We start from the raw sequence: 11,721 nt of genomic DNA, 5'->3' as shown, positions 1-11,721 counted from the left end.
GTTGGGACCCACTGCTATAGCTAAGAGTTGGAGTCAAGCAATGACCTATAAACAAACCTGCTAATAATCAATCAAACCTACGCCCCCAGGCCTAAGAGGGAGGCCACCTTGATTTTAGAATTGAAAAAAATAGTCTTAAAATTGAAAACTTACCCATCTTTCTAATCCTGAATACTGCATGTTAATAACATACATCGTTCAAAGTTACTAAATTCTCAAAAAGCAACCACTCTGGAAAAGTCATAACAAAGCTCAAGTGTTTATTAAGAATTAAAAATACTGTAAATAAGCCATACAGTTCATTTCACAGTAAACTAAACAAACCTTTTTTTTTTCCTTTTTCTTTTCCTTTTTTTTTTCTTTTTTGTTTTTTAAAGGACAAGACAGCCATTAAAGGACAGTACAGCTCAAAGGAAAAGGGAAACAGCAAACAGCTACGGAAAATGCACGTGTTCCTCACTGATGGATGGGGTCTGCTGACAGCAAACCTCTTCAGGGACATCATGGTAAAATAAAGATGTGGCCTCCATTCCCCAGGGAGGCAGCCCATGCCTTTATGAGCAGCTCTCATAATACATTTCTTTAAAGAATCCAAGGATTCCCTTTTCAGGGATTCTAAACCCTTATTCTAAACACCTTATTTGGGGACCCTACCAAGAGGCGACATAGGTCGGCCACAGGGGATTCTGCGGGGGGTTGTGCCTTCACATTCTGAACCGTCTGGATTCTTTTGCATAGTTATCATTGAGATGGAGAAATGGTTCAGGAATGGAAAAGACATGTACCCCACAGACCACCAAGCAGCTCATTCTTTTCAAGATGGAGGGGCTTGTCCCCCTCCCAATTCAGAGCTGACATTTATGAACTGTAACCAGCTTAAAGTGGAAGACAAGGAGTGACATCTCATGAAAACCTCGGCCAGAAATACTAAAAAAAAAAAAAAAAAAGTGAAATGAATTTTCCTTAAAGACAATTAGAAAAAAAAGTACCTCCTCCCCCCACTTTTTTTTTTTTACTTGAAATCTGCCGGCCAGGCAGGGTTTTTGAGGTTAATCTGCTTCTGTTTATCCTCGGTTGCAGCCACTCCGGTTCTTCCCTGACACTAGGGAGAAACATCCCTTCTAGAAGGCACCTCTGATACACAGGGGCCGGGCCTTCAGGAAACCCACCCAAAGCAGAAGCAGAAGGCCTGCGCAACCAACAGCGCGTGGTAACCATCGTAAATAAATTAACCGGGCACAAAAACACAGAAGGCCCCAGTGGTCCCGGTGGTGTGGCCGGCTCTTCAGGAGGGACCAGACCCTGGGGGGGAGGGGCGCGGGAGCGAACATTTTTTGGTCGTGAGAAACTGGACTCGCCATCCGCGCCCTGCACACTCAATCCATTTAGACTTTCTCGTGAATCTTTTCCACTTTCACAAACAACCTATCCAGGTCATTCCTCAGGTCCTCTAGCAAACTTTTGGCTGACTCCAAGTTGTTCTCGTTGGTCTCAATCTTCACTGAGTACGCGACCAAACTGTCCACGGCAGTCCTGAGCATTTTCAAGTCCGACTCCACCTGGCCCACGGAGGCTCTGAGGTTGTCCAGAGAGGAGAGTCTGTCCAGCAGGTCCTGGGGGGGCGCGGCGGCGTCGCGGCTGAGCAGTGTGCGGACCTGCTCCTGCACCTTCTGCAGCGCCTCCACGGCGCCGGGAAGCTCGGCCACGCGACGCTTCAGTTCGTCCACGTCTCCGACCAGGGAGAGCTGGGCCTCACCGAGGCCGCGCACCCTGCCCGCCAGGCCGCCGGCATCGGCGTCAACGTCTGCGTCGGGGGCGGGGCCCAGGCCGGCCACGCGCTCCTGCAGGTCCGCCAGGTGCCGCGCCTGCTCCTCGCTCTGCGAGCGCAGCGCCTCCAGCGTCTCACGATGGTGCTCCCAGGCCGCCCGCGCCACCTGCACCCCATCTTCCACGCTCTGCAGCCTTGAGTCCAAGCCCTGGCTCTCCTTCTGAAGCGTTTCGAAGGCCTCGGAGGGTCTGAAGACCCCGTCTTCTTCCGGCCTGAGGGCTGCGGCCTTCAGCTGGCCGAGCTCCTCCTCGAGTCTCCGGATCTCCTCGGGGAGGCGCGCGGCCGACTCCTCCGCCCGGAGGACCTTCTCCATGAGCGCCTGCAGGGTGTCGTGCTCCGAATCGGCCGCCTCCTTGAACCTCTGCTGCTCCTGTTTGAGGCTCACCAGCTCTTTGACCTCCGTGTAGACATCAGACTCCATGGTCTGGACTGTGCTTCTCAGGGCCTCAATGTCCTTCTCTTTGGACTTCACCGAGGTTTGTATTTCCTTCACCGTTTCCTTCAAGGCTTTCAAATCCTGCTTGTATCCCTCCGAGTCTTCCAGAGAGGCGACCTTGGCCTTCACGTCATTTATTTCCTTCTGGCTCCTCTTCTGGACCTCGGTGAAGATGGCAATGTTGTCATTGATGGACTTGGTGAGCTCGGTCAGCCTTTCCTCCACCGTGTTCTCCAGGGACGTGAAGTCCCGCTCCCGAGCGTCCTTGACCACGTGGATCCCATCCGAGAGGTCTTTGAGGATCTCATTCTGGAGTTTTTGTAGAACTTCACTGATGCGGTTGATCTCGCTCTCTCCTTGCTTCACGGCTTTCTCTGTGAGATCTTGTTTATGTTGGGAGCTTCTCACGAAGGACTCAAAAGTCCCGAACGTGGCTTGCAGAGACTGCACCTGTAACCAAAATCCAGATGTCAACCACGGAGAAGGGCTGATGGGTTTTATGCAATTCAGCTGTATTTCTTTTCGTTTGCCCAGCTTACAGGTCCCTCCTCCTCCAGAACAGTACCATAATTTTTCCTTTAGGGAACCATCCTTGCACACAGCCCATGTGGTTTGGGGGACCAACCCCAAGGCCGGCTCCAAGTGCTCCAGGCCTGACCAATCAATGCTTTCCGTCCACCCACTTCCCCACCCGCTCCTGGAACCACCCGCTCCTGGAACCCGCGGATGGGCATGTGGCCTAAACCAGACCAACAAATCGATTCCAAAACTTCTCTTAAAACTATTGGGAAAGGAAACCTCTTTCTACTGGGATTGCTAGCTATAGGATGAGGGAAGCCTGGAACAGCTCAGACCAGCACATGACCAACGCCTGCCTTCAAAGCCAGCCAGCACAGAGGTAAGCAGAACTAAGAGATGGCAAGGTCAGGTTCTGAAGACACAATTTAAATCCCTGGATACAGCTATACTGAAGGAACCTACTCTGGAACTTTTTTGTTCGAGCCAATAAATTCTTTCCCTTCCTCCATCTCTGTTTATGCCAGTTTAAGCTGAATTTTTAGCTCTTGCAACTGAAAGCGTCTCAAGTTTTCATAGAAACAAAGCTGAGGCACATGGGAGACACTGGGCAGGGAGGCAAGAGACAAGGTTCAGGTCTGTGCTCACCACCCGTAGCTGTACGGCCCTGAACAAATCATTGTCCTCACCTGAAAATGTGATCAGTGGACCAGTGACCCTTAGCATTTTCTGGCTTTGTGAACACATTATGATCCTATTTGCCACTACACCTTCATTCTAAATAAATTCTACCCTAAACAGGGGCTGAGCTGGGAACCACCCCCGGGAGCAGGTTTAATGTACTGAGAGGCTGAGTATGATGATTAATGGCCTGGGCTTCATCCTGATGTGGCACATGGTACCACCTAAAATGCTTTCTTGCCAAAAAAAAAAGAGAGAGAGAAGAAAAAAGAATCCAAATCTGTCAAGTTTCTAGCTCTAACCACCAATTCACAGAAAACATACAAGAGTGAAATATGCCATGAGGATACAGTCAAATCCACAATGTAGAAAATTCTGCAGGACAAGTAATCAGGATCTTCAACAAATAAATGGCATATTTAAAGGAGGAAATATAAGAAACTGTTACAGATTAAAAGAAACAAGAGATTTCTCAATTAAATGTAATGTGTGGACTTATATGGATCCTGCTTCAAACAAACCAACTGTAAAAGAGACATTTTTGAGAAAGGGAAATCTGATTTTGGACTGGGTATTAGGTGATAATCAAGAATTACTGTTAACTTGTTAGGTGTAATATACTGTGTTTTGCCAAAAGAAACAAGCAAAGGAGAGGAAAAGGAAAGACCGGAAAGGAACTCTTCATTTGTTAGAAATAAATCCCAGAATACTTTGGGTCAACTAATGTGTCAGTCAAAATTAAAAATAGATCACTATCCACGGGGTCTACCAGGGCAACAAGGGCCCTTCAGAGGGTCTAGAATTGAACTGACAATATTTTCTGAAGCCCTGCACCCACTTGTGCCCACTGAATCTTCCAGGGAAGGACAGGCCAGCTTCTCTGCCCATGCTTAAGCCATTCAGCAGACCTGGGCCATTTCCCAATACCGAGAGCATCAGAGCATCTGAGAACAAGACAACCAGGTGTGCACCCAACACGGTGGTGTAGAGTGCTTCAGACCCATACTGCTCCACCTCCAGCCCAAAAAGAGCACAACAAAATGGGAGGAGGAAGGGCTGGTGAGGGGATGAAATTAAAATAGCAAAAAATTGATAATTATTGAAAATAGTGTTCCCTATATTGATCTCTTCTTTTGTTTATGCTTGAACATTTCCATGATGGACAGCTAAAAAAATAAAGTAGCATGGGTTCTGGAACCAGACTGCCCATGTTCAAATCCTAGCTTGGACACTTCCTATCTGTGAGATCTTGGGCAAGTTATTTAGCATATCTGTGCCTTGGTTTCCTCACCCACAGGATGGAAACAAAGAGAGTACTGTACCTAAGTCATAGGCCTGTCCTGTGAGGATTAAGTGAGCTTAATCCACTTTACATATTAATATGTAAAGTGCTTAAATTGTGCCTAACACATAATGATCAATAAACAGTAACTGTCACCTTCATTATCATTTAATCTTTCTTCTGGAGTAGCTCAGAAGTCTGGAGATTCCTAGCCCACCCTTGGCCCAATGCCAAAGGGCAAATGCTACAGGTATGTGAACAGTACCCCAGGCTCTAGTTCCAGCACCACCAATAACCAGCTCTGTGAGCACAAGTAAGTCACACTCATATTCCAAGTCCCGAGCTCCTCATCTATTAACAAATAGGTTTCTAAAGTCCTTTCTGGCTTCCACTGGTCTGTGATTTTAAGACAGATTAGAATAAGATTCTCAAGGACTCCAGAATACTAGACGATTTCCCTGCTTAAACAAATATAACCTAGAGCTCACCTCTGAAATTAGGTTATTCAATCACAGAACCTGCCTGTTCTGAGCACAGCATTCAGAACAAAGGTGTGAACAGGTAGGCACACTACCTGCAACATGGCAGGTGTTCATCACTGTTTTCTGAATGAATCAAAGAATGAACGCATTTACAGAGAAAGGCCTGATGAAGACGGAGCTGGTCCATTTCCCCCAACCCCTGACTGTCGTCACTCCTAACCTGCGCTGGCTCTTTACAAATGGCTAGGAAGGGAACTAGATCAGAAATTACGGATGAAACCAAACAAATCAATCCGTGACACTGAAAAGAGCACAAGAAGTGTCTCCCTATGATGGTGTTGTGAGCTGTTCACTTTCACATGCAAAGACCTCATTATAATCAATATGCAGGGGACTTCCCTGGTGGCGCAGTGGATAAGACTCCACGCTCCCAATGCAGGGGGCCCAGGTTCGATCCCTGGCCAGGGAACTAGATCCCACAGGCAGGCCACAACTAAGGAGCCGGCAAGCCACAACTAAGGAGCCGGCGAGCCACAACTAAGGAGCCCACCTGCCGCAACTAAGGAGCCCACGAGCCGCAACTAACACCCAGCGCAAGCAAATAAATATTAAAAAATAATAATAATCAATATGCAGTGCATACATGTTTCCCCAACATATGGGGGATACCCACTAAGTGGTGGAAAAGATGCCAGAGCAAAGTAACGCTAAGACAGGCTCCCTGTCATCAAGGAGCTCACAGCAGGGGGTAGGAGAAGAGAACAGTGGTGGCTCACATTCAACAGGACACTTGATGTATACCAGTGATTATGCAGCGCACTTCAGAGACATCATCCCAATCCACCCTGATAATAAGCTCATGAGTTGGTAGCTCCTGTTAATCCCCATTTTACAAAGCAGGAGCCTGGGAAGTGGTAGAGCTGAGCATCAAAATCCAAGAATGTGTGACTTTAGAACCTGCGCTCTTAGCCTCCAGTGATACGCTCAGGCAGAAGCATGTCCAGAGTGCAGAGTGCCTGGAGGAGATGCTGCCTCAGCCTCAAGCCTTGACTCCTAGCCCAGAGTCAAGATGAGAAAACAAAGAAATACGGCCAGAGAACTCAATCGTCCACAAACAGCTTTTAGTCTCATTAAACTGTCCCCACCAGGCCTAAGCCTACTCCTATACTCTACGCCACCCTGGATCTGCCAGAGAAACCCAGGCCCTTCAGAGGGCCTAGAGCTGAACTACCAACATTTTCTGAAGCCCTGCACCCACGTGTGCCTGCTGAATCTTCAGGGTAAGAACAGACCAGCCTCTCGGCCCATTCAGCAGACCTGGGCCGTGTCCCAATACCAAGAGCATCTGAGAACAAGAGAGACCAGGTGGGCGTCCAAAAGGGCAGTGGAGTAGCATGTTTCAGAGTCACACTGCTCTGACTCCAGCCCCATCTCCACCGCTGAGGGTCTGCACGTCCCTGAATGAGTGACACAACCGCTCCAGGCTCAGCTGGCCCATCTACGAAATGGTGCTAACGCCTCAGAGGGTGGCTGGGAATGCCTGGCCCACAGTGAAGACTAATTATGAACAAAATAATACAGTAAGAATATGTCCCTGTGAAGAAGCAAACCCCAGCCCCCATCAAAACTCACAGAGAGGGCTGTGAGAGGCTCAAACTTAGGTTGTCAGAGGGCCCATCCATCACTACTCACTCCTCAATGCAGAATAACATTTCCTGGCCACCCCGGAGGTGCAGAGGGAAGTGACCACACACTGTGGAAGATCCTGTGTGCCAAACGCCCCCGTTCTGGGCATGTTCTGAGTTCCAAGTCAATGAAGTAAGCATTAATTGAACACCTACTAGGTAGCAGGCAAGGCATGGGAAAGATAGCACAATGAACAGGCGACTGGTTAGGAGTGTTCTCGGAGTTCACTGCGGTTTGAGTCCTAGCCCTGCCACCTGCTAGGTGCATAACCACGCAGAGTTCCTTAGCCACCTTGTGCTCACTTTCCTCATCTGTGAAAGGGGGATCATAACAGTCCGTACCTGTTGGGCTTGTGACAGTCAAAAGAGAATGAGTGCACAGTAAATATGAGGCATTAATTATTAGCTTGATTACACCACTAAATTAAAAGAAAGGTCATGATTTCAATCGTTTACAGCCAGGTGGACTCTTAAAAATCTGGACAGAGCCCTCCCCTTAACGTGGACATGGGAAAACTGAGTCTCCAAAAGGAAAGGAATCTGTACAAAGCTGTGATGGAGGAGGGGTGAGAACCCGCAAGGAGAATAAGGGAGGGGCAGGGAAGAAGCAGAGAGAATAAAGTTCAATTTCTTCCACCTCAGTTCAAGACCTCCACCATCTTGGCCTCGACCTCCGCCTCCCCCTCACAGCTACCTACAGGTTCCTCTGCTACAGGCAGGGTAGCCACGTGCTGTGCCCCAAACAAAGCTGTCTGTTCCTCACTCCTCTCAACAGTTATCCATTACCATCTAGATCTAGACTGGCACTACCCTGGCCACCAGGATACGGGCCTGGGCAAACTCCACCCTCTCTCTCTTCTGAACTCGCACAGCAGTTACCCTCAACTGAAACCTACCTGTGTGCTGCTTCACAAATAGGATTTGTCTTTTGCACCTTCGCACCCTCCGCAGGGCCTACGAGGAGCCATATGACCATCAGACTTCACCAAATATTATGATTGATTGGTAAGTGGGTGGATCGAAGAGAGGAAACTGAGAGGCTAGTGATTATACTCCAGCAGTATGTCTACTTTTTAAGAATGATTTGACATTCAGGATAGGCAAAGCAGCACTGCCTACTTAATTCCCTTCGAAAAGTCACCTCCTTTGGCCTGCAGCATGGAGTGAGATGACTCACTCCAGTTGCTCTGCCAGTCTTAAGAGGAAATTCCTAGGCCTGCATATTCCACACAAGTCGATAGAAACTTGGCAGGGCAGGCAGCATGCTGGGAAAAGAAGGCAGCAGTTCCGGGCTCAGAAGTGGTGGCGGGATTTTTTGTTTCGATCATGCAACCAACTTTCATTGAGCAATGACATTAGGGGAGGACGCAGGAATAACGCTGAGGGAGCTGCACTTGGTGTAGGAGGGAAACAGAAAGGGTGGAACCTAAGCAACTTCATGTTGAAAGGGAGGTCCATCCATACCTGAAATAGGTCCCTGTGGACCCTGCACTCCGCAGTGGCCTAGACACTGTTATGCAGTCTGCCACTCAAGAGCTGGGGTCTTTATCAATTCACTTAATCTTTAAACCTCAATTTTCTGGTCTGGAAAATGGAGTCAAAACTGCCAGTCCTCCCTCTCAGGGTTGCTATGAGAATTAGATAATAAGTGAGTAAGCCCTCTAAACACCATATAAATGTGGTATTATTCACCAGTATGACCTAGTATTTTGGGCCTTTCCTTTCCTCTAAAGCTGAAATATGCTACTTCCAAGGCCCACATAGGTACACTGGTCCAATAAGGGGCAAGGAGCCTAAAGAGATGAGCTATTTCATTAGAACTACACAAATGAGTAAGACTACTAGCTTTTCTTTCCCCAGGCTCCAGGTCTATTAAAATCTGGCTCAGATGTCTCCCACTGGGAGAGCAGAGGTGCGGCCTTGCCCGAGGCTTCCAGGGATGCGCTGGCTTCCCTTCCAACCTCCTCTTAGACAACTCTGCCCATTCAGCGATTCCTAATCCAAAAAGAATGGGCTTCCCAGAGCCTGCCGGCTTCCTTACAGGTCACCGCTAATGTCCTGTGACAGGCCCTTGGCCCACCCTCCCGGGCCGGCCAGACCATCCTCGAAGCGGTCCATCCCTCGGGGCCGATTCCTCCGCGGCCATTAACAAAGAGGGTCTGGGGACTGCTTCGGTACTAGGGGGCCGGGGCGGGGGCACCCCGGGCCGCTGGCGGGCCTAGGCCGGCGAGGGGCCCGGCCGGGAGGGCACGAGGGGGCCCGGCCGTGGGTGCGTGGGCAAGACGCCGGGCGCACGGGGTTTGGGGGGCCGGGGTACCCACCTTCTGCTCGACGCCCTGCAAGCCCTGACCCAGCTCCTCCCTCTGCCGGGAGAAGTCCTGGTGGCTTCGCCGGACCTGCTGGACCTCCTCCAGGACGTGGTGGACACACCAGCCCGAGAAGGCGGCCGCCGCCACCAGGGCGAGGTAGAAGAGAAAGTTGAGCACCCGGCCGAGCCTGCGCGAGCAGGACGCGGAGGACGAGGCGGCGGCGGCGGCGGCAGCGGCGGAGGACTTGCCGCCGCGGTGGCCGCCCTTGCCGTGCGCCTGGTTCTGCGGATGCTGCGGCGGGTGCTGCTGCGGGTGCGGCGCGGGCGGCGGCGGCGGCGGGTGCTGCTGCGGCGCCGGCGGCGGCTTCTTCGCCACGTCATCCGCGCCGCCCGACGGGTGGGCGCCCTTCTCCGAGGGGCTCGCGGCGCCGTGGCCGCCCTTGGAGCCCCTTTGTTTGGCCGAGGGCATGGCGGGCGCGGCGGCGAGTGAAGCCGCGGGCTGCGAGGCGAGCGAGCGGGGCGCGCGGCCCAGGAAACTTCCTCGGGTTCCCCCGGGGCTGGGCGAGCGGCACGAGGGCGCTGCTGGCGTCGGAGCGGCAGGGAGAGAGAGAGAGCGAGCGAGCGGGCGGGCGGGCGAGGAAGGAGGCCGGGCGAGCGACGAAGGAGGAGGGGGGCCTGACTCCGCCGCCGCCGCCGCCGCCGCCGCCGCCGCCGCGGCGCCGACCCCGCCTCCCGGGAAGGGAGGCCGGCAGAGCAGAGCCGGGAGCGCCTGCCACGCACGCTGGGGCCGGCGAGCGGCCCCTCCCCCTGCCGCCACGACCCCAAAGAGGGAGGGCCGAGCGGGGGGCGGCTCCGCAGGGTCTAGGGGGCTGGACCAAGTCTGGGGGAGGGGGGCGGTCGAGGGAAAGGTGGCGGCCTAGCGGGGTGTACGGGAGCCGGGGTGGCCGAAGGGAGAGGGACGGCCCAGCAGGGTCCGGGGGTCGGGGTTTGGGGATTCGGCGGAGGGGAGGGTAGTGGCCGAGCGGGGTCTACTGGGGCCCGTGGGGGCGGGGGGGGCGAGGATGGCGTCCCAGCCGGGTCACCGGAGGTCGGAGCAGGCGGCTGAGGTGGGAGGGGGCAGGAGGCAGCCGAGGTGGGGAGCGACCGGGCTGGGTCAACGGAGGCGGGAACCGGCGCCGAGTGGCCGAAGAGAGTGGGCGGAGGGCTGGCTCGGCTGGGACCGGGACTGGCGACTGAGCTGAGGCCACGGGGGCCCCGGGGATAGGCGGCCGAGATGGGGGTGGCTAGGCGGGGCGGAGAGCGGAGAGCGGGGGAAGACCCGGTGCAGTGGGCCACGTGGGAACCCCGCTCCTTTCTGGACCTGTGCGGAGAGAGGAAATGAAGGGGGGCGCCCCAGGAGCCCTGCCCCTGGCAGTGGGACCAAAGGGGCGGGAACACAACCCCCCATTCCTTTCTGCTGGGAGTTGGGGAAATCCCCACCCCCCTCCCCCCATCCCACCCTCCAAGCTTCCGCTGGTTGGACCTTGTCCCTTTCCTGGGGTTTGAAGGCGGAGGCAGAAAGGGCTTTCTGAAAACCAGTTGGCTCCAGGGGCATGTTTAAGGGAAGTTAGCAAAGATTCTCGGTCTGCGTGAAGACTGTTCAAGAGAAGACTTGAGCGGCCCACTTAGCCCAGCCAGTCCGCCGTCGACGCTGTTGACTTTTTTCTGAAGGCCTTTCAGCTCAGTTTCCTCTTTGGGGGCCCACGCTCTGGCCTCAGCCCCTACCACGGACAGGCTCTGGGCTGCGCGCTGGGAAACCAGCAGCGGCTGCAATGAGAGGGAGGCAGATCAGGGTCACCCCTACTTTGGTAGAAGGAGATATAATAATGCCGGCTCTGTGCTGAGCAACTTACATATATATTCTCCAGACCTCACTGATAGCTTCTAAGGTAGGAATTATTTTACCCACTTTATAGGAAGGAAACTGAGGCTGAGCCCCGCCCCAACTGATTGGCTCAAGGTCTCACACACCGTGATTTGAACCTTGGTCTGCTCCTTTCAGAGCCCTGTGCCCTTTAATGGGCCCCAGAGAAATTAAGCAATTTGCCCACTCTCAATAAGGCTAGTTAGTGCTGTGGCAGGGACAGAGCTCCACTCTACAAGCTACTTCACCCCTGAACCTGGTGTCTGTGTGTGCCTGTGCGTTAGGAACCCTGTTTCTTCTGCCTGGAAACTTCTCCCAATTCCTTCTTTTTAAAAAAAAATATTCCCGGGGTTCCCTGGTGGCGCAGTGGTTAAGAATCCGCCTGCTAATGCAGGGGACACGGGTTCGAGCCCTGGTCCGGGAAGATCCCACATGCCAAGGAGCTACTAAGCCCATGCGCCACAACTACTGAGCCTGCGCTGTAGAGCCCGCGAGCCACAACTACGGAGCCTGCGCTCTAGAGCCCGTGCTCCGCAACAAGAGAAGCCACTGCAATGAGAAACCCACTTGCCGCAACTAGAGAAAGCCCACTCGCGGTAA

The 11,721-nt window shown here is 52.9% G+C and overlaps 1 protein-coding gene across 1 annotated transcript; it reads right to left on the bottom strand.

Annotated features, from left to right (window-relative positions):
• Positions 1-240: 240 nt before the first annotated feature.
• On the bottom strand, positions 241-9,915 carry CKAP4 (cytoskeleton associated protein 4). Its single transcript, XM_081248923.1, has 2 exons — positions 9,232-9,915; positions 241-2,714 (listed from the first exon to the last, which is right to left on the bottom strand). Exons 1-2 carry the CDS (start codon positions 9,685-9,687, stop codon positions 1,386-1,388), a joined length of 1,785 nt encoding a protein of 594 aa, XP_081105049.1. The 5' UTR covers positions 9,688-9,915; the 3' UTR covers positions 241-1,385.
• Between the last annotated feature and the right edge of the window lie 1,806 nt (positions 9,916-11,721).

The sequence above is a fragment of the Mesoplodon bidens genome (assembly GCF_964165515.1).
Source record: "Mesoplodon bidens genome assembly, chromosome: 11".
In the NCBI taxonomy this organism is placed as follows: Eukaryota; Metazoa; Chordata; class Mammalia; order Artiodactyla; family Ziphiidae; genus Mesoplodon; species Mesoplodon bidens.
Note: the sequence above shows the minus strand (reverse complement) of the source record. Positions and strands in the feature narration are given on the sequence as shown.